We start from the raw sequence: 22293 nt of genomic DNA, 5'->3' as shown, positions 1-22293 counted from the left end.
TACACTACATTCTCAGCAGCAGTGGCACTGTAACACAGCAGCACTGGTGCTGTTGACCGAAGGTGAGGCTGGGTCTTCTCCTGCCCCTCCCCCCCCCCCCTTTTTTTTTTTGGATGTATATATAATTTGTACAAACTTCAAAATTGCCAGTTAGCTGGAAGCACTAGATCATCGTAAAGTGAAGCAGGATATTGAGGCAGCACAGTCAACATTGTAGTCAAGCTCCTGAAGCTAAAGCTTTGGACTGTGAATTTGAGAGGTTTTCATGAAGTTAGCAGAGACCAGTGGAGTGAGTTTTAGCAGTAGCCTGGGTATTGCGAATGGATTAGCTCGCTCTTGGTGTGTCCGTTCCCTCTGATTTGTGTGAGTGGAAGTATGGCACACGCAGCGAGAGCGTAACTGCTAATTGCCTCAGAGGAGCTGCTTAGCAGCAGTAGTGGTTAATTCAAGCAGTTGCTACTTTGTTCTTGGAACTCTATTAGTAATAATAGATGAGCTTATAGCTGTATGGGTAAATAAGCACCTTTTTATAGATAGTACTGCAAAGACTTGTTGCACTAGATGTAGAACCTTTGTTTAATCTAGAATGTCAAATAGCATTGGTTTAAATGCAGTCATTCCATATTCAAGATGATGATAATAGGAGGAGTGTAGAGCTAAATTACTGCACCAAATTACTGAGCCATACTAGAGATGACGTGTTAAGAGAAAGTTTGTTAGCAGTGTGATAGTGCATGGTTTATTTGCTGTAGCCAAGCCATTGAAACCTCAAAAACAGGTTGCAACTGTCAGACACAACTTTGATAGATTTTTCTAGTAACGTGTCCCATCTAATCTGTTCTTTTCTCCTGCATGTAAACAAACAAACAAACAAAAAAAAAAAACACACACAAAACCCAGAAGAATCAGAACGAATTTGTCTCATAAATAAAAATTACATACGATATTTGACATTTCAGTGTTACTCAGCTGATAGTAAAAGATAGCAGCACTGGTTGGTATTGCTTTTTCCTGGAAAGTTCTCCTACAGATGCTTTTTTCTTTTTTAAAAAGAGACTAATATCTTTATTAATGAATTTCATGCTAATTGTTCTTTATTAAAAGAAATATTTGAAAGTTGAAGTTCTCTTCCTGTATTGTATGAGCATACGTTCCTCAGCTGTACTGCTTTGTCTTTGGAACTACTTACTGCGCTAATTATCAGGGTTAATTCCTTACATGGCAACTGCTTTTCTTGTCATTGCTGTGATGAGATTCATTCTTTTTTATTTCATTATAAGATGAACGAACAAATACTGATATAAAAGATGTGAATTATTATGTCTCATGGGGACACTGAACCTTTTCTTCAGCCTACTAAAATTTCTTTGTGCCTAGTTGGTTAACGCTTCTTGATCACCATAGAGCATGGAGCCAGGTGTATGAGGTTGTCCTCACAATGGCATTAGAGACCTTTTTCTTGAAAGGCCATGTATTAAATTTTCACACTGACTTAATATCTGAATCCATTAGTGTAATACAGTATGCCGTATCTTATGCTGGTTTGTACTGAATTCAGTTTGTAATCATGACGTCTAGTTTGCTAATTGAATTAAGTCTTTCTCTGGTTTCTCATTGTGCTTTGTAATCTGCTCTAAAAATGGCCATCAGCAAATTTGGCTTGAGTATATTTTACTAGATAGGAACGTGTTATGCAGAAATGCACTTTAAAATGAAACCAAAGAAGAATTTAGGTTGGAAGGGGTGTGTGGAGATTGTCTACTTCAGTCTCTAGCCCATAGCAGGGCTTAGGTTGCTTGGGGCCTTCTCTGCTTGAGCTTAGTACTGCTGAATTTCAAGATGCGCTGAACCAATATTGCAAAGCCTCATGCAACAGTGTTGTAACATGCCTTTTAATTAGGCTTTACTCAACATCTTTCACAAACTAAAAAGTGTGTGAAACATCTTGCGGACAAACAGGCCTTTTAAAAAGTAACTAGTTAAAATTTCACCTTCAGAAGTACTATGATTGTAGTTTCTGCTTTGACATTGTTAGTGAAATCTTAATATTAACATCATCCCTGAAACATCAGTGGGAAACCCAACATCATTATAGTGATTAGTGTACACATTAATTGCGTGGAGTTAATGAATCTGATTTTTTTTTAGTTTTACATTCATAGAGCTTTTTCACATTTGAAAGCTATATAGTCCTAAAAAAAACCCAACAAACAGAAAACACAAAACCTCCACAAAAAAAGTGGTTTTTAATCTTAACTATTTAATATTAAATTTTTACATCACTTAGAGTTTGTGCAGCGGGTCAGGTACCATCTAATACATTCTTGAAAAATTGTTTCAATTAGACATCTGTTCACACTGTTTAACTCAAGGGAAGCAGAACAAATCATCTGATTGAAAGGAAATAATCCTGAGATTCAGTGGTTCTCAGACTTGATAGGTGTGTGTACAACATTTTAGATTAGGCAAGCTACATAAATTGTAGATAGAGCTCATTGGTTTTCTAGATTTTATAGAAAACTAATATAAACCACAGAGTAGGTGAAAATTGTTCTCTTACCTATTATTTCCAAATTTGCTTTGCACTCTGTGACTAATGACATTGGTCAGATTCAGCTCAAATAGATCTGTTCCCTCAGATAGAGCATTAATAATGCATATGCATTAAGACTCCTTCTGAGAGAATATTTGAGCTCTGACATATTGAACACTGACAAATTAAAGCTTTCTTATCAGGGTACTTCAAAAACCTTAGATACCAGTTGCGTTTTTCAAATAGCCTGGAAAGGTGTTTCTCTTATACTAACCTCGAATAGGTGGTTACCAAAGCAATAAACAAACATTTGCCATTCTTCTCCATCAGTATAAATATTTCAGTACTGCAAAAATGATTACGAAGTTCTTGTCTGCCAAAGAAGAATGGCTGCCTGTTCTTTGCTTAGATTCCAGTTGTTTGTGATCAAGTGTTTTTCAGGGTTACAAGCAACCATTCACAATATATTTATAGCTATGTGATTTGTTTAGATTATTCCGGGCACAGCAAAAACCGTGTGAAGATTCTGCATATGATTAAGAGTGCAGTGTAAGGATAGCACAGAATGTGAAAGCAAAACAATTTATGAAAACAGTGTGTAAACACTTGGAGATAAATATACTTTGATACTGTATCTTCTGGTTCACAAAAATAGATTTTCCTGTCCTTATGTTTCCACAAATTACCTTATAACATGTGAGTTATACTACTATGAAAATTAGTAAGCATTTCATAAACTTGAATATCAGCATGAGTTAAGACTGCAGTGATACCACATCATAAGACTTAAGTACCACTGTCTAAATACTGCTTTTGTGTAAGGTGTTATTTTTTTTTCAGTCTCTAAACATGTAATGCTGATTTTGTCCTGATACTTCGACCATGTGAACAAATGTCCTAGTTCCTCCCTGCAAACCCATGCTATCCTTTTTGCCTACTTAGCAGATTTAGGTGTTTGTCCTGCAATTCACAGATTTGTGGTCCTATACAGCCTGTAGTTTTACATTTTCTACACCAAAACAGACACTTATATTCATTAAACGTGAATCTGTGATAGAACATCTGATGTTTATCACAGTGAGCAGCTAAAGTTTACAAATCCAAATTTACATAATGCTCTTGTAAGACTCAGCCAGTGAATATTTAAAGTATATGAAGTACTTACTCTTTTGATTACAAATAGTCAAGTGTGACAGAGCTTTGTTCGTATCAGGTGGTGGTGTCCATACACCTTATAATGAGAATAGATTAGCTCGAAGCAGTCCATCTCCCATACTTTTCAGGGAAGAAGCTGATAAGGACAAAGGAGAGCCATTATCTTGTTTGAAACAATGCATTACAGTTCTAAAAAGTTAACATGATGATTTCTTTGATCTCAGAAAAGCTACTCATCATATGATCAAATAAGTAAATTTCCTAGCAAAGTCTTAGAAGTTGTGCGTTCTTGATCAAAAGCACAATTTACTTGTGATATGGTTAATATAATTATATAACATGTATTCTTGATGGAGACTCTTTGATGTGACAAACCAGAATGTCTGAGTATTAACATATGGAGGATTGATTGATTGATTAATTCAGTAAATATCTTTTTCAAAGATGGTTCTGAAATATAACAGCCTATCTGGAACAGGGAAAATAAATTAGCTGTAAGTAATCAGTGTTGCTGCTTGAGGAGAGAAGGTGGAAAAGAAGCTGAAAATCATCCTTTGGAAAAAGGCATCACCCACCTCTAGTGAGAATACCCTTTAAGAACACTATTTCCTCTTTTCATCTTTTTACAGTTAATTATAAAATCCTTGTAAATACCCAGATGATTTATTTGTATTTGTGTCCCTGCCCTTTTGCTTGGTTACTTGATTACACAGGTGCCTTTCTGTTAGATGCTAGCATGTTGTATGAAGTGGTCAGTTGAAATGGTGATAATAGCTCAGCCACCAAGTTTCATGTGGAAAGAGAGGATATGTAAAATGGCTCTGCTGTTTGTGGGCAATGTGATTCTTAGGGAAGTCTGCATGACAGAGCAGGAACTTTTCATGAAATTGTTCATAGGTTTTGCTGAAAGCTGTTTGTCGTCTTTGACAGTAACATACATGGTTTTCTGATTCATAAAAAATAACATGGATAGAAATTAAAACACTTGGAAAAAGTGGCTAACATCTGCCATATTTATTGGCTTACTAAATTTTCTAAAGTTTTCTAAGATGCATCCAGTTGACATGGCTAACTTCTAAGGTGTATAAAACTTTGAAAGTTGGTCATTTGAGCAACTAAGTAGGAATTTTAACTTAGGCTGAGTCCTTCTGTAAATAACTTCTGATGGCAGTTAATAACTTTGGCTGATCTAGGTTTGATGCATTTTCTGTGGTGTTGTCAACTATTAGTCTAAGTGAAAACAGAATGAAAATTTGTAGCATCTGTAGCTGTTAATCTGTGCCGTTGTCATAGTAGGCTATATTGCATGATTACTGCATCAGATTTCTTGTCACATATGCTTGAAAATGTTCTTTAGCAGTTTGTGCTCAGGGTGTCCATAATACTCAACTGTTCTGTTTGGAGCATTTTAAATTCTTATAAGCATAACATGGAGTGCAGAATAATAGCAGCTCTAAAATGCAAAGGTCTAAATCAGGGTTGAGAGTCTAAGAGAGTTCAAGGTATTGAGTTTTATCTGAGCTCCCTGTAGTATTTCTTCTTTTAATACTTAAAACAGTTTTGATTCACTGTAGACTCCTTAGCTGATACTTCATGCACCTGCTTATTTGTTATGCCTCAGGGCTCATGGTTGGGCATACATACATTTAATGATTTTTCTAAAGCCATGTTTTAATTGAATGGAATGGCTACTCGTTTTCAAATATAATACACTTTTGAAATTATGGGATATTTTGCATACATTGCATACAGTCAAATCTTGTGTAACTTCTTCTGATAAGATTGCATTTCTTGAAGTGACCGATATGTGAAAAGGAGCTTCAAAACCTAACCTAAATAGCATTAATATTTAAAAACAAAATACAACAAAAACCTGGCCCCTCTCCCCCTGATTAAGATATAACATCTTTTTCCCTTTTGGTGGAAAACTGAAAGTTGTTAGTCTGAGAACCTGTGGCTCTGCTGGACAGCGTGTTCCCAAACCAAGAGCACCCATAACAGTGTGTTTTCTACTTTTCTTGGTCACACAGAAACGTGCTTGTGTGATTGCTGTTCTGGGAGGAGAAGGTTCCTCTTCTATCCAAGTTGTCTGTCCCACTTAGTTATGATCATCTGGAACAACATATTTGGACTTTAATCATGGAATCATAGAATGGCTTGGGTTGGAAGGGACCTTAAAAATGATCTAGTCCCCCGCCATGGGCAGGGATGCCACCCACTAGATCAGGTTACCCAGGGCCTCATCCAACCTGGCCTTGAACACCTCCAGGGATGGGGCATCCACAACCTCTCTGGGCAACCTGTTCCGGTGCCTCACCAACCAGAGGGTGAAGAATTTCCTCCTAACATCCTCCTGAGAAAAGTGACTCCATTCAGTCAGTGTTTACAATGCTTTTGCTTTCTCTGTGTCTTGTAACAGAAGAAGTGATCTACTCGGCAGCGTCTAGGTCAGCACCTGCTCTTGTTGTTACCCTGTCTTGTTTTGCTGCTAATTCACTTTTGAAAGGATCTTGTTCCATCCATTTGCAAAGGGTCACTTACTCGTTTGTCTGAGTTGGATGTATTTTTTTTTTACTCTTCTATATATGCTGCAATTCTTGCAATGACTCATATATATGCTTTGCATGGTGGAAAGGTGATGCACAAAAATCTGAGGAATATCAAATTTCTCTATTTTTTTTCTGTAATAGTTATTTTTTCTTTCCCATTTAAGAAAAATAAATTTAGATTAAAATTACTTGGAGTCTGGAAGGGGAAGTTGAGTTGTTAATTAAGTACTCCAGAGAAGCAATTTTTCAGCTTTAATTGAAATGTTTGTAATGAGTAGAAGCAACACCTTCCTAGAGGCCTTGACCCAGGGAAGGAAGAGGGAGGATCTGTACAGGTCTTAATTGCCGAAATCTAGCTAGTATTGAAAAGCTGCCAAGGAAGCAATTAGAAGAAACGGCCCTCAAAATGCAGTGAAAGAGACAGAAGAACCAGTCACTAGTGGAGAACAGCAGCAGACCTCACAGGCAGATGGCTTAAACCACCATTTTGAGCTGGTAGTGTTAGAGGTAATAGTGAATAGATTTAGAATAAAAGAGATGTTTTTTCTTTGTGTTGTTCGTAGGGGCCTTCATTTAACTCCCTCTGCCTGCAGAATATGCTCCATGATGGTAGACTTGCTGCTTGCTCTGCTGCTGTGTGACTTCTTGTCACGAGTGCTGCATGAAGAGTTTGGTACCCATAACCAAGAGGCCAAAGACCCCAAATTCTAGTTGCTTCTGCTCTTTACGTTTTATAATATCCGTCTCTTCTCTTGTATGCTCTTTTCCAGAAGAAGTCATGCTTGCATTTCATTAATTTCTTATTTAAAATTTAAACTTCCTATAAGAATTTAATTAGTCTAATCAACCTAATACTTCGAATTATTCCTTTCCTATATTTCTGTTAATTTGTTGGCAGCCAGCAGGCTTTCAGTAATATGCGCACGAAAAATAAACTTCAGACAATAGTTCTTAAAGTCTCTGAGGCTAAAACTGAAATATCTGAAGGGCAGATCTACCTTGAAGGATCTCCAACAGAAGTAAAACATCCAAGGGAAGATCCAGTCAGTATGTTAGAATTTGTGAAGTAAGGATTTTTCATGGTGTGTCTTCAGAAATATCACCTTCGTGGAAATGAAGACTGGGATGTTCATGTCCCTGTTCTCCATGTGGGGAAAATGGGAGGAGCTACAGTAAGCTATTTTAGCCTTCCTTTATTTAATCTCTTGGGTTATGTTATCCATTGTAATTATATATTTAATAATTGCATACTTAATTTTAGAGAGTGATATAAGAGAGTTTTGGGGGCTGAAATTTTAGTACTTTTCTTGGTGTATTTTATTTTATAAGCCTTAACTGGGTAGAGAAAATTAAATTGATGGTAAAAAGAAAGCATATTTGTGCCTAAGCCACTGAGGAAATTTGTTTGTTTAGCCTGACCTCTTGTTATGAAAGGCATTTTTGTATAGTTCTTGTTGAAAACAAACAAATGTCAGAAGGCTGATAAAAATTAAACTGTTGCTACATATTAGCCGAATGCCTGTTGTATGCTATTGGTATTCGGGCACATTCTGATCTTTGTTTTCTCAACAGAAAGTGATTCATATTAAGCAAGGAAATACCAGTAACACATCCCATCTAACTTGCTTGGTATTGATGTTGTACTCTTTCCACTGTGTTGTGTATCTTGGAAACACAGACCCAAGACGGTCAAAATTCAGTTTTGTAAAATGAGGCATAGAGTTCATGTTGTTAGATATTTCAAGATTCCAAGGCTCCTTGCTTTACTTGGACTTCAGTATTAGTGCTTTGTTCATGACATGTTTGTCTTGAAGGTTTGGAGTTACTTCAGGTTTTTGAACTGTTATCCCAACTGCTATAGGAAAATAATAAAAATATAGTTTCAACTGTTGCATTTTATTCGTGTGCGCAATATTATGGTAATTTGAGATGTACGTGTACGTGTGGCTAGATAATCTTGGACTGTCAATGACGTTATTCTGTGGTCAGTCATGTCATTAACCTAGGTGAAGGTGATTACTAGAATGAATTCCCTCTGCAAAAGCTTGAGGGGACTGTTAATAACGTGACACTTTCTGACACTGTTTATAAAGGTGTTGTGTTATGTGGGTGGCTGAAGAAAATGTGGTCTGTGCATCAATTTACTTTTCTGAGAAGTAAGAGTCAACTGCATCACTGCAGATTTGGGGCCTTTTTAAAAGCGGAATATTTCATTGGCACAATGTCAGCAAAAATGGAGTGCTTAGAAGTCTGATGATATCGGGTGTGATTGTGTAAGTCTCCTGGTAACTTTTTTCTGCCCTGCACTCTCCAAACTTCGCGGGTGAGATCTGCCCAGAGCTGCAGGGCTGACTGAAGCAGATGGTCATTCCTTTCCTTCAATGGTGGCTCTGATGGCTTATACAGGGATAAGAATTGAGTGCCCAAATGATGAAGGGGACTAGCAAGACACACATCTGCAGGTCTCTGGGTTGGTGGTGTAGCAGTGAATTGGTCCCAGTGGGACTAATATTCTGCAAGAAACTTGAAAAGAGAAAGCTTTACTAAAAAGGCTCAGGGGCAGCCCAAGGACGTTGCTCTAGTGACTGGAGTAAATCTGGTTATGGGGATATAGTGCTGTACAGGAGAGGGCACTCATGGTTGTCCCTTACAAAAATTCTGCTGCTGAATTAAGGAGAGAATTGGAAAAAATTTCTTAATTACAGATTCACTCTGTTTCTGTATTCTGACATTTTGTCCCTGCTAGAGCGTAGGAGTTATAACAGCCTGGGGAAAAAGTAGAAGAGAAAAAGGGAAGCTACTTTTGACTCCCCGTAATGTTTGTAAGAAAAAGAGGCAATTTTACAATGAAATAAGGGACAAATCCTCTGTCACTATTTACCTCAGATTAAGTATTGCTGGTATAGGGGTGACTTCCTGCTCCAGATGCTTATCAAGATTTTTCAAAAGCAGCGATGGATAATATGTTCATTGGGATGAACATGGGGCACCCCGTGGTGGAAGTTGAGAAGGCTGGACTGGTGACTCCATCCCACTCTGCCTAATGGGAGAGGGACCAAGTTTAAGTCCTAAATCAGATTTTTCTAATATTGGCCACAGAAATTGTTTCAGGTGTATGATAGAATTTTTCTAACAGTTGTGCGTGAGTTCCTATTTATTTTCCTGGCAAGAAATACTCCTTCTCAACACAATATTCTTAGTTCTGAGTTTAAAATTAATACTGGCTTAATATTAATTTTCTTCTGTATCTTGGAACATGCCCGCATGTTGGGAAGTAAGTTTTTTTTGGTATCATGTCATAACAGCTCTCATCTGTGCTCTCAGAGTGTCAGTGTAGGGCTTGAATGCTGTAATGGGCTTGAATGCGAAGTCCTCCTTTATGGTTGGAGGTGACTATGAAAAGTTGTGTGCTGTGCCGTGGCTGATGTTTTTCCTTTGAAGTTGCCAGATTTATTTACTATTTTTTAAAACTGAAAAAATAGTATATGCTGTTTAGAGTGAAAGGTTTTATGGAAAAAAAATCCCGTGGTTCTTGTGGTATGGGCCATGGACAAAAGATGAGTTGTTTTTGATCTCTACTGTGAAACTTTTGTGTGGTATCACAGAAGAGGTATTAGATGCCAAAGTTTTCATATGTTGATATGTATGTATGCTATACGTATATAAATGTTCCGAAGTAATATATCAAAAATGAAAATACCAATCCCCCAGATTTCTTAGGCTTCAAACTTTACGTTAAGAGCAAACTTTATGTTAAGAAACATGTGACTTGATATATACTGCTACAGTGCATCATCGCAGACTGCATCAGACTTGGCTGGTGTGACATAGTGTGACTACAAAACTGGATTTGCCATCATGCAGCACGACTGAAAGGTGCTAAATATGAAAGTGTCTTCCTGTCCACAGTTAGCAGTGAAATATATGTATTTAGATAAACCTTTCCTTATTCTACCTCCACATTTACGGTTGTTACAGTTCAATCTTTTTTAATGTCATTATTAATCTCACTGTATTTTCATTTGCTTTACATTACTCTGCATTCAGAGTAAACATTTTGGATTTTGCACTGTTCTTTTCTACTGTCTTTGTCAGAATATTGACAACTGGAAACTGCTTTCATATAAATGTGACAATTTTTTTTTGAGGGGTAAGAAAATGCGTTCTTGTCTAACACGAAAAAATGATGCATCTAAGTAATTAATATTTTTAATACTTATCTCTTTATAAAGAGAATCCTAAGAAATGATGCATATAAAGCCAAAGTTTTTGAAATGCGACATTTTCAAATTCAAGAATATATTTCGCTGATATGTGCCCATTCCCATTTTACCTCAAATTGTAGACTACTAGGAGGAATGATCACTAAGAAAACAGGAATGATGCTCTTCTCAGTGAATATAATGGCATGGTTTGTTTTGAGACTACCATTTGGAAGTATATTTAAATATAATCCTGTGCCCAATCTTTCTTTTTGTGCAGACTTCTGATTCCTGCTCTTTCTTGGACAGAATCCTCTGCAATATTCTGAGGCTTTAGTCCCTTCAAGATTCATTTAACGTGTGATTGACGTACTTCAGTGGCATCTCCTTTGCTTTTTTGTTTGTTTTTGCTTTTCTTTTTGGCCTTGGGGTGAGGGGTGGGAACGATATGTTTTGAGTGGTGGAAGGGACAGCAAAATTTAAAAGGCTCTTTGGTTTATGAAGACTTGTTGCATACCCCTAAAAGAGCTGCTCAGATGTAGGTCTTTTAAAAACAGCAGTTCTAAAGGATCTTTGTGCAAGTTTGGCTTTAGCCAGCAAGTAAATACGTGAAGTTCAATGGCAGTGAATTGACAGGGAGTATGAAAGGCTTGTAGATGGTGAAGAAAATGAGTGTTTAGAAGGAGAATTTATTGAAGCAATCTTTAGAGTAGAATCACTCAACTAAAACCTGGTGGGCTTTATAGAACCTTTGAGAAATGATGCATTTATATGATCCTTAAGAACTGAGGAGTATTTGGATCTGAGCTATGCCCTCCTGTAGGCCGTGATGGACAAGGTAAATTTAAGTTTGCATTGCATTCCGAAGTTTGTATTATATTACACGTTTCCAGTTTATATTTTTCTACTTATACAAACAGGACACATTTACAAATTTTGGCATACAGTAGAAAGCTGAAGTACTAAGTCTGTTCATCGGGATAAACCTTGTCTTGTTTAGGACCGGGTAAGCTGATAGTTTAGTCCATAGGTTAAATAAAAACAACTTACTATATTATCGGAAGGTGGAAAGCCTTGTGGCAGCTCCTCTGTGAAGGGACAGCTTCATTCTTTGCCATTTTAGGACTATGCTTCATTTTTCACTCTCAATAATTTTTTCTAATAGGGGTTGTAAAATAAAACTGAGTGGCTCAAATGTTCCTTTTAATAGAAGTATCAACCCAATGTATCGCTATTGTCCTGTTAATAGGAGGTATATTTTCAGTAGTTTATATGTATTTCGATCTTTGTGGAAGAGTCCTAGGGAAGAGTAGAAGAGAACTTTTACATATGACAGAAATTTAGTCACATAGTTGCGTTAAGCAATTGCATGCAATTCTTTGGTTCGTACTTGAAAAATGGTCACGATGTTAGGATTAATTTTATATGCTTTGAAACGTGATGAGTCTCTGCACATGAGGTGGGTGCTTGTGACGTGGTTTTGCAAGCTATCCTGGTCTGAATCAAATGGTTTAAAGACAAAACTGGTTTAAAAACAGCTTTTGTTACAATTGTAAGTATTGTGACTCATTCTAGAATTTTCAGCATTGTCTGTAGTGAACTGTGTAGCCTCAGAGGTTTTATCAGACCCTTTGCAAATGTGTTGTGCAATACAGGCCTTGCTCTGCAGAGTTCAGAAAAACAATGCACTATTTTAGGGTTCTTGTTTTAAAAGTTCTTCTGTTTTGAAGATTAATTTAGCCCGATACCTGTACCTTCCTGCTCTGAATAGGTAGTATCTGTGCCTTTTTGAGTAGGTCTTGTAGTACTGACATCTTGCGTAGCACAGCAAGAAGAGACACTAGTGAGCGAGTTAAAACACTACTGTGTGAAAGGCTATTCTCGAGCATAAAAGCAAAATCCCATTTGCTTTCTGAGTATGGTTTCATTTTCAGCACGTTCGTTTTCAGCAGGCAGATTAGAAGACTGACCTTTCTGACACTGGGTACTTAAACAGGTTATCTGAATGTTTTTTTCATAAGCCTTTTCATTCAGTCCTGGAGAGATTGATGCTTGCATGCTTGCTTATATTTGTTTCGCTGCAATTTGTGGCTGTTCTGTGTTATAGTCCAAAAGTTATTGATAATACATAAAAATGAAACTTGCCTAATAAGTACCTCCAACTTTAATGCCTGAATTTGTAATTTTGTGTGTCAGGAAAGCTTCTTATCTTTCCTTTTGAGTATTGTGGATTATTCCATTCTTATTCTCTGTTTTTTCCCTGTTTTAATTCCTATGCATCCCGCGTTCCTTTGCTTTTGCAAGAAATACCAGAATTCTATGGAGTCCTAAACATTCCAAGATAAATAATCTTTAAAAATCCATTAATGCATCCTACATACATTCTTTTTGTCTAGGATAGTCTAGCTTAATGTCGTCGAGTATTACATTATGCAGCTAGCACTTCAGTGGTTCTGTTTTTGTAAGTGTAAGGTAGTTGCATTTTCGTAATTTGAGGATATCATTGAATTAAAGCAAAAGAGATGACAACTTAAAACTTCCTGTCCCGTCTTTCCTCACGGAAATGTGGAAAATGACAGAAAAAAATGGATTACTTAATAAAATTTAAATAAGCCTGCAGTCACCAGTGCAACAAAATGAGTGGGTCATATTTAACTTAAACTCCCACTTTTAAATGGGATCAGTAGAGAGGATAAACAAGAGACAGCAATGGATTAGTGCTTAGGCAAATTAGATGTACGGAAATAAGTCTGCAACTACCGTGTTGCAGTATTTTAGCAGTATAAATAGTGATCTTCTACTTCATTTGTTAAATCAAGGTAGTGTAGCAACAGCTGTAGGCATTGAAGAAGCTCATTTAAGAAACACTAACAAAACCCCCAAATATTTTCTAACTGCTTTTGAATTCGCTCTTGTTATCCAGTGTATTGTTGCATAATTGTGACCTAATTGTCCCAAATTTGCTGCTTATGTTTTTCTAATGGCGTGGTTCTGAAACTGTGAGCTGCTTTTCTTTGTAGATACACATAACAAAATATTTGAGAATGAAGAAGTGAGCGTTCTTTGGGTCTGTAAAATGAACCTACTCAATGAGGATTAAAAAGCAGACTTGTATTTTCATAGAATCACAGAATATCCTGAGTTAGAAGGGACCCCCAAGGATCCAATTCCTGCTCCATACAGGACCACCCAAAATTTTTTGATGTATAGTAACTGTTTTCTAGTTACTGTGATAGCTAAAACAGTTTGGATGTATTTTAAGGATCATGTATGCAAAATATAATGATTCAGACTTCATTTAAAGGTATGTGATAAAGTCCATGTTTTGAGTTCACCTCAGTGATAATCATTGAAGTGTAAATAGAGTTAGTTGTTCACGGATTCAGATTTCCTGCTGTGAATATTGTATTATGTTCTAAATCTTCTTGGTTTAAAACAGATTTTCAAATAATTTTTATTTTAGGTCAAATATACGACCAGACTATGCGGATACAAGCTTTCATGAGTTCAAAATGCATACTTTCAGTCGTGTGACATCTTGCAAGGTCTGTCAAATGCTTCTGAGGTAAGAATTTTAAGCCCCCCCCCAGTAATATTTGAGTGAAAGTGTGATGAAATACATGGCTAGCTGGTTACCTCTACAAGATGGACAAGCCATAAAGCCAGTCATACACAGTATGAGTGAGATTTTATAATTAAGTACCAAATATTAGCGGCAGTGCTGTCGAAAGATCAAAACCTGAAGGTTCTACCCCATTTCCCATTTGTCAGAAGGCTGCTTTGTCATAATTCTCTTCAGTAAGAATTCCCTTATTAAATAAAGTAATGCTCATAAGAGTAAACGATGGCCATTTTATATAGTGTTGACCAGCATGACTGGTCCACAGGTCCCATAGCTGTAGACCATCAGTCCCAAGAACAGATGGAATATTTTTTTAGAAAGGCCGATGATGAAGATGCTTATAAATGTTCGATATGGGGAGATTGCTTTGTGAAACAGAAAATAATTGTCTTACAAAAGCTCTGCTGAACTAGAAATATGTAGGCAAATTAAAGACAGATGTTACAAAGCTAGATAAATGCTAGTAGACCACAAATTCTTCCATGAGCGAGGATTTGTAAGACTAACTTGAGCTGAAAAAAAACTTTTCTTTCTTTCCTCTGAAGTATGTGCATGTACATGCACATCTGTGGTTTCACATGGATTACTTGAGCTATCTTTAAGCTACCTGTATTTCTGTAAACACAGTATGTCTAATGGTCCAGATGTATATATTGAACCTAAGTTTCATAGTGTAAGCTGAAGTTGCAAAAGCTCTGTAAACTTGGCCAGTTCAGGTGCTCACGTTGCATATCGTTGATGCTAAAAAACAAAATGTAGCCATAGCCTTTTAAAAAGGGTGTTTAAAGCATAGGTTGTGTTTTTGTTAAGCACAGGTGTGGAGGAATACAATAACCTCATGTATGTTCCTTCTTGCCTCTTTTTCCTTCAGCAACCTCTTTTCTGAACAGTTTTATTGACTTGGATTCTGAGATTTTTTTTAGATGATGCTTTGCTCAATGCAGTAAGGTCTAAGTGACTATGAAGAATGCTGTAGACATTCTGAATTTAGAGATGGCATGCCTAATTTTTAATTTGAAGCAGTATAGTTGAGTCATTGTCTCTGTTACTGCACTGGCTGCTGTTGCTGAGAAACGGTTGTCTTGATTCCAGGACACAGGCTGCATGGTTCTGCACAGGCATGCCAATTTGCTCCACGATAGCTTAGGTACCCCTAGGTGCTACTTAGTGATATGTAGACGTGTTCCTGGATACCCAAGTAGTATTGAAAGCATACTGGGTTTACGGTCCTAAAATGGCTAAATAATTTTTGAAAGGAGATTGTCACTTTAAACTTGAAAATACTAAACAGAATGGCATGTAAATACTTCAAACAAGGTTTGAACCTTTGTGCCTGATCTTTCTGAAGTGGGGATAAAATGTCAGCCTTAAAAGCATCTATAGGGATGGATAATTTTGTCCTCTGCTCTTATGTAGAGTCTCGTATTCCTGTGTAGCAATAAGAAAAAACAAAAACAGAACAAAGTGGATTAAAATATTTTCATATTTGTTTGTCTCTAAGCTTCTGTATTTTGATACTTAGAAAATTAATGTGCTTCTGAGTTTAATAAAATAAAGGCAATTAATTGAAGTCTAGTACCTGTTGTAGTAAATAGCAGTTGCTGTATGTTGCATTCAGGTTAAACTTGTCCAGTCCTGTGTTCCATATATGAAACTTGATTTTCCTTTGAAGCTGAAGATGTCATGTTAGACTGGCATGTGTAATCACTCCAAACTGGTCAGGATAATCTTGGAGACAGCCAAGTCTAATGTGAAGATTAAGCAGACACATCAATAGGTGGAACTCATGTAATTGCTCAGAAGTACATGTAAAAGACTGTTAGCCCTTTTGTGGATTGTACCTGAGAGAAAAGCAACACACAAATCTGAAAATATCTCAGACTCAGATTCGGATTTTAGTTTATTAAGGGGAATTGGAGAACATTTAGAGTAAGGAAAGTTACTCCTTAGCAGGTCTGAATGTTAACCGAAGTGTACCCAAATAGCTTATTTTTTTATTTATTTAATGGACATTTTTAAAGTCGAGAATATTTGTATTGGAGCCTATAAAATCCTTAGTACTTAAACATATATTCATACTTAAGGCTTTCCCAAAATGGATCTATTCTTCATGTTGTCTGAGCGAATTCCCATTGAAATGAAACAGAGTGTAGCTGTATGGTAGGATAGATAGATAATGGTACAGTTTCAAGTGTGCTGTGCCAGAGTTGCTTTGGGCTAAATAGGAATGAAGATAGTTATTCTATCAGTAGTTCAGAGGAACTATCTGGTTGTTATTTTGAAATGGCTAGCAGTGACGAAAAGCTGATGAGCTGCTTCTCAGTTGTTGTCGCTGTTTCTCGGGTCTTTAAGGACTATCATTATGCAACAAGGCAAATGGCTTCTAATACCTTCTGCCATGTCTCTTATTTCTTTATGCATGGAATTTATCACTTCTAATGTATCACTACCTAATTTTATTTTACAGGGGAACATTTTATCAAGGCTATTTATGCTCTAAGTGTGGAGCTGGAGCACACAAAGAATGCTTAGGAAGATTAGACAATTGTGGCAGAGCTAATTCAGGTGGTAAGTCATTTTTATTGTTAGAATACCATTTTTAATTAGGACATAAAACTTGCTAGATATAATTAAGGTTTAATTTACCCCTAATTTGTGTTTATTGTAACATACATGCTTGTGAAACTACCATTTATAAGTACAATTAGAATTGCATTTAGAATTCATGGGGACTTTTATTCGTACTAAACTGAGTTGTTAAAAAGCGCAAGAGAGTGAACTGTTATAGGTCAAACCCAATTTCTTTGTCGGTGTCCTGTGTATACAAGAAATAGATCTGGTTTTAATCATAGACGGCTCACAAGTAACGCTTAGTGTACGGCATATTATCTAGCATCCCTTGTTCTCCCTTGATGTCTGTATGAGTTTTCATATTTTACTCTCAGCTCCTGAAACTGTGTTGCCTCAGCATCCTCTTTAATCTCGTTGCTTTCCATCATTTCTGGCCACTCACAATATTCAGAAAAAAAGGTGATTGGCTTATTACTGCCAGCATCTAAGGACCTTCCCCCCTCCCCCCCCCCCCCCCGCCCCTCTTTTAATAAGCTGCCATTCTCCTTCTGCCCTTCCATTCTCCTTCTGCCCTTTGGGACTTCAAGGCTTCTCTCGATTTCAGCTACTGTTCAGTCTCCCTCTTAGGGTGCTTTCTCCAAATTTGACCTCTTCCTTCTATGGTCAGTAGTGTTTCTTTAATTCTCTCTGACACCTCCCGCTTATAATTCCAAATGTTAGTGCTCATCATTAGCACATTTTCCCTTCCCCGTACCTGTTCAGTCAGTGGCAGTGAGTCTGTGCACTCCAGACACCTTGTCACATAACAGTACTATTTTTGACTCTTACCTCTGTCCAGGTTCTCATACTCTTTCTAGAGCTGATTTGTTGGTGGAGCAGGAAAAACATGCTTCCTCCAAATATGAACTTGCCCCACCATTAATACATTCGGATTTCTTTTGCTTGTGTTTGAAAGAGAAAAAACGCTGGAACACATTGTGATTTCTGCAAAGTGTAGCTGTATCCTTTGCGGAAGCTTTTTCAGAAGTTGTCCTACTTGCTTCACTAAAACCTGTATGTTCTTTTTTTCAGGAACATTTTATAACTGTGTGAAATTTCTTGCATATCTCACATGGGCTTCTGCAACCTCTAAATTTTTTTTTGGTATTGCCATCTATAATCTTTGCAAAATGCTTTGAGATAATCTCTCTCCCACTGTTTGAATTACATCATGACCTCATCTTCTCCCCTTCACTAAGCTTCTGCTTTAAGTTTTTGGTTCTAGCTTTTTGTTCCTTTCAAAGCTGTATGAGCTTGCTTCTGTCTTTGCCCCTGTTTGTGTTACTTCCTGACTTTTGCTTGGTTTTTCACTGTGTGTTATTTGCCTGCTTCCTCCTTTCACAAAATCATTAGGATGTCAGATGCTGACTTCTGCTGCAGCCAATGAACTTTGATCTTAGTTGTTTTCCTGTACTGGAACTCTTCTATGCCATTATCCTAGTCTGTTTTTTTTTTTTTTTTTTTTTAAGATCACCTCTTGTAGATCCAAAAACCATACAAGCAACCACAGTATTGTTCATTCAAATTTTCTATTTTTTTTTCTTTTCTGGAGGATAGGTTTTTCACAGAACCTCCTATATATATATTGGAGAAAAAAAATCAACTTAGATAAAATAAATATTTTAAAGCAATCACATTGGAATTAATAGAGTGCAAAAGCAAAGGCATACTGTCCTTCACAAGAAAGATGTATCTTCTCTAGTATAAACCACCCCTACTACTTTTTTCTTTATTTCCTGCCTTCTGTTCCAATCACTTTTGTAGTTTTTATTTTAATTGGATATCTGGCACCCTGGAACGCAGCAACTTACCTTTAAATTTTTCTCTAAAGATCTGTGGACACACATGGTGCAATGTGAATCGGTAAGAATGACCATAAATCCCAAGATAACACAAGGTCTGATATCTTGCAGTTTTCCTGCCATGTATATTTCAGTAATACTGTGCATTTGCTTGGGGCAAAACAAAAACAAACAACAAAAAAACCCACCCCCGTTCCCACCCAAACAAAACAAATGAAACATTTAGGCTACCTCACGACTATAAGAAGTTATTTCACAACTTCAAAGGAGCAGAATTTTTCATTAGATTTTATTTAAAATACATAAATATTTGGTAAAATAATACTGTATGAATCTTAAGTGAAGTTGGAAGCAAATGGGTTGTTAAGATTCTGTTTTTTGTTGCATGTTCAACTTAAATCTAGGTGTACGCTACTTTGTCCTCTTTGCAAACTTCTTTCTCTTTCCAGTCTATTTTTCCTCTATGCAAAGGCTCCCAGATTTCCTAGTACTAGTTCTCTAGTACAAGACACGAACAAAATTGCAAGTCTAACTCCAAAGAGGACAGTGCCCAGGAATGATGCTACTTTTTAATCCTGTTTTATTTTCTTTTACCTTCTTGGTGTTCTAAGGGCTTTTACATCTTGATGATGTTTTTGGGGAGCTTCCCTATTTTCGTTGATAGAAATATCTGTTTGTGGTTCACAGTTTTTGAAACATTTTGTTCTGTAAAGCTTTTCCCCCTGCCTCACATAGGTTACATACCTTATCCTGGTTATGTTTGGCCTTGTTAACTTTAATTTAACTTGTGGCTTTTTTTGTGAAAAGTGTAAATGGAAGTTTTTACCGACTGCTTCTAGATAAGTTAGCTTCTCATAGCCTCTGTATTAGTATCCTCTCTGAACTGAATAGTCTTAATTTTTTTTATCTTCTCTTCATAAGTGGAACTTTTTCCATGCCTCAAACCATTTTCATTCTTATTCCTCTTATTACCAGGCCTTTATTTGAAAAGAGATGATTAGAATTTAAAAAAAAAAAAAAAAAGCCCAAAACAGAAAATATCATTGGGCTTCATAAAGGCATTTGCAGAGCATTTTCTTCTGTTCTGTTTTTCCTTTTTTGTACAGTTTAACATTGTTCTTTTTAGACCACTGAGCAGATGTTTCTGCTAAGCTTTCTGAAATTATGCTTAGAACACCCCTGAGTGGATTAAAACTTTTTGTATTTTATTCCAAGTCAGTTTTTGAAAATTCAAAAGGCAGGCATGCAAAGATAGATGAAGCCTTTAGAATGAAAAATTTAGTAAGTGTCAGATTAGGATGATAAATTTAGGAGAGAAACACTGACAAAATCTGAAGATAAATTGCTGTATTGTCATGTCATACCATATACAAAAACATGCCAGTTCTTCAGATGTTTTGCTTCAAAGAAGGCTAGTTCATCAGACTAAGAAATTGCAGTGATAAAAGATACAGACTTAATCAGTTGAATTAATAAATAGAACAAAATGTCTGCATTTAGTCCTTGTTTTTTCTTGTTATTGTTCCTGTTCGTGTTGCTCTAAATGTTTAGTGGTGATTGAAGTTGTCTGTATTCACTTGTCTTTTGTTTCACTTCCTTTCCCCTGAAATGCTGCCCTGTACATGCTCAAATATTTTCATACATTTATGCGTTATCACTTCATTTTTCTGTGACTTGAAATTCTCCATTATCCCTCTGTGTTGCTGATGTTCAGGCAAACTCCTTCAGGCTGCACAGACTTCGATAGAAGGCTCTATGAAGCCATTATTCTTAAACATAAGGATTATGAAATGGATGCATGTATTTCTTTTACAAGGCCATTTATATAGGCATATGTGCTGTGTTTTATCTCCAGTGGCTGACATAGAGATCTCCTGGTTTCTCGGTGGCACTCCTATGCCTTATTTCAAGGCAGAGTACAATTCTTACATGCTGATGCTCCCCCCACCAGTTGGAAGGGTTTATATTTGGTAATCTTTAAGAGTGGGACCACTGTTAAGTGAGCATCAGTAAAGGCACACATTTATCATTTCATAGGCACACTATAAAAGGCACACTTTATATCGCGTGTCCCAGAAAATATTGCAGAACTTCAGTCCATTCCCTAGTCTAAAACAGCAGAATTAACAGTCCACTTCCATTGCCAGACTGGAATTTTACCAACTTCATCCAATTAGATTGAATTAAGTATTCTCAAGCAAATGTTTGCTGGTTACACAGGCTATTGAATATTTCAATTAGATGAACCTTCAGTAATGCATCTAGAATCTGAAAATATTTGAATATTTTAAATACAGTGCCAAACCATGAAATTCCCTTTCTATCTCTGTTCCCAGGGATGCTAGAAGCATCTGTCATCAGGGCATAAATCGATCACAAAAACATTAACCGTGCATTTTTGTATTAAATTTTAGTTATTGCATGCATGATTTTTTTTTTCTCCTTCAGACTATTCCATTTGAAAAAACCCTGCTTTTCCTTAAGTGGAGAAGTATTTCTTCAAATGTATGAAGAAAGTTTAAGAAAATATTACCATACGAATGGGTTAATTTCAGGGTTGCTTTCATATGCTAATGTGCATGCCCAATAATATAGCCCATGCTGCGTATGTAATTGCTTGCTACAGCATGTTAGAGAGTATTTATAAAAAACATGCATTTTTTGACATCTAAAAGGAAAACAGCAGCTTTCCCTGTTTACCGTGTTGCTGGCTTGATCAACAGTTGCAAAATTGCTGGCTATTCTCCAAACCTACTATGTCAACAGCATTGATGAGTAAATGTTCAAGTCCCAGAATGTTCATTGGAGTTATGCCACTTGTTTAACTGCAACAAAGGTTCAGCTGTATTATTTAACTAACCGTCTGACTGAACAAAAGTCACTTATGGGGGGGGGCTTGGTATGTTGTGCAGAGACCAACACCATGGTACTTCCATGTTACTATTTGCTTTTCTTCTGATTATTCAATGTCTGGCTAAGTGACTGGAAAGCAGCAGATAGTCCCACAGCTCTTTTAAGGTGGTTTACTTTATAGTTCCTACTTTTAAAATATTTTGAATTTTCTTTTAAAATAGGAAGTTGAGTAATTTACTACATTTTATATTTAATGTAAATAATTCATTTACTCTCCATTGAGTTATCATGCAAATCCAGCAGCTCTGTTGCATCCCTGAGGAGAGCGGCCTAAACCGGTTTTCTGATCTGAGTTTTCTTACTTATCGAGGCCAGCTGTTGTTCCTGTTGTTTTTGTAGTAAAATGCAATTACCAAAATTTGACCCAGTAGTATCATGGCTTCACTGAATAAACAAAACCTAAAAATTGTGCTGAACTGTGGCAGTAAAAGTACCTTGCTGTTTTAACTAAGAACTCACTTGCTCCTTAACTTCATAGGTATGTTGGTGATGAGCAGAAACTTGAATTAAAGTTGTCACATGTAAAATATCTACTGGTGGATATCCTTAAACATTCATTTTCCACCCTCAGTATTGAAGTAGATGGAAATTTATTTTTTGTTTGCTCTTGTGCTAATGGAACATTTTGGAAAAAAAAATTTTTTGAACTCCTGATGAAGCAATTGACATAATTCAGTACAAAATACCCTGAACTACAGGAATATTGAAATTGTAACGAAATAAGACAAGCATAAGCCTTAATTTTTAATAGGCTTTTATATGGAAATAAATATTAAATGTTTTTTTGTGCATGTTAATAGTGAAATAACAAATGAAATTTCAGTCTGTCAGTGTTGGCTATGTTTTGGGCTTTTTAAGGGTTAATGTGGAGTGGAGACGGCTTAAAGAAATAGTGTTCTTCATTGGA

General features: G+C 36.5%; 1 protein-coding gene across 5 annotated transcripts in view; it reads left to right on the top strand.

Annotated features, from left to right (window-relative positions):
• The window catches only part of VAV3 (vav guanine nucleotide exchange factor 3), a 192485-nt gene that overhangs the window by 109043 nt on the left and 61149 nt on the right, over nt 1–22293 (top strand). For all 5 annotated transcript variants that reach the window (XM_035537549.2, XM_035537548.2, XM_035537552.2 and 2 more), the window contains exons 16-17: nt 13903–14004; nt 16529–16629. In XM_035537549.2, coding sequence (XP_035393442.1) covers nt 13903–14004; nt 16529–16629 — 203 coding nt within the window. The remainder of the gene's footprint in view (nt 1–13902; nt 14005–16528; nt 16630–22293) is intronic.

This window comes from Cygnus atratus, chromosome 8 (genome assembly GCF_013377495.2).
Source record: "Cygnus atratus isolate AKBS03 ecotype Queensland, Australia chromosome 8, CAtr_DNAZoo_HiC_assembly, whole genome shotgun sequence".
NCBI lineage: Eukaryota > Metazoa > Chordata > Aves > Anseriformes > Anatidae > Cygnus > Cygnus atratus.
The sequence above is the reverse complement of the archived record's forward strand: the minus strand, read 5'-3'. Positions and strand labels throughout refer to the sequence as shown.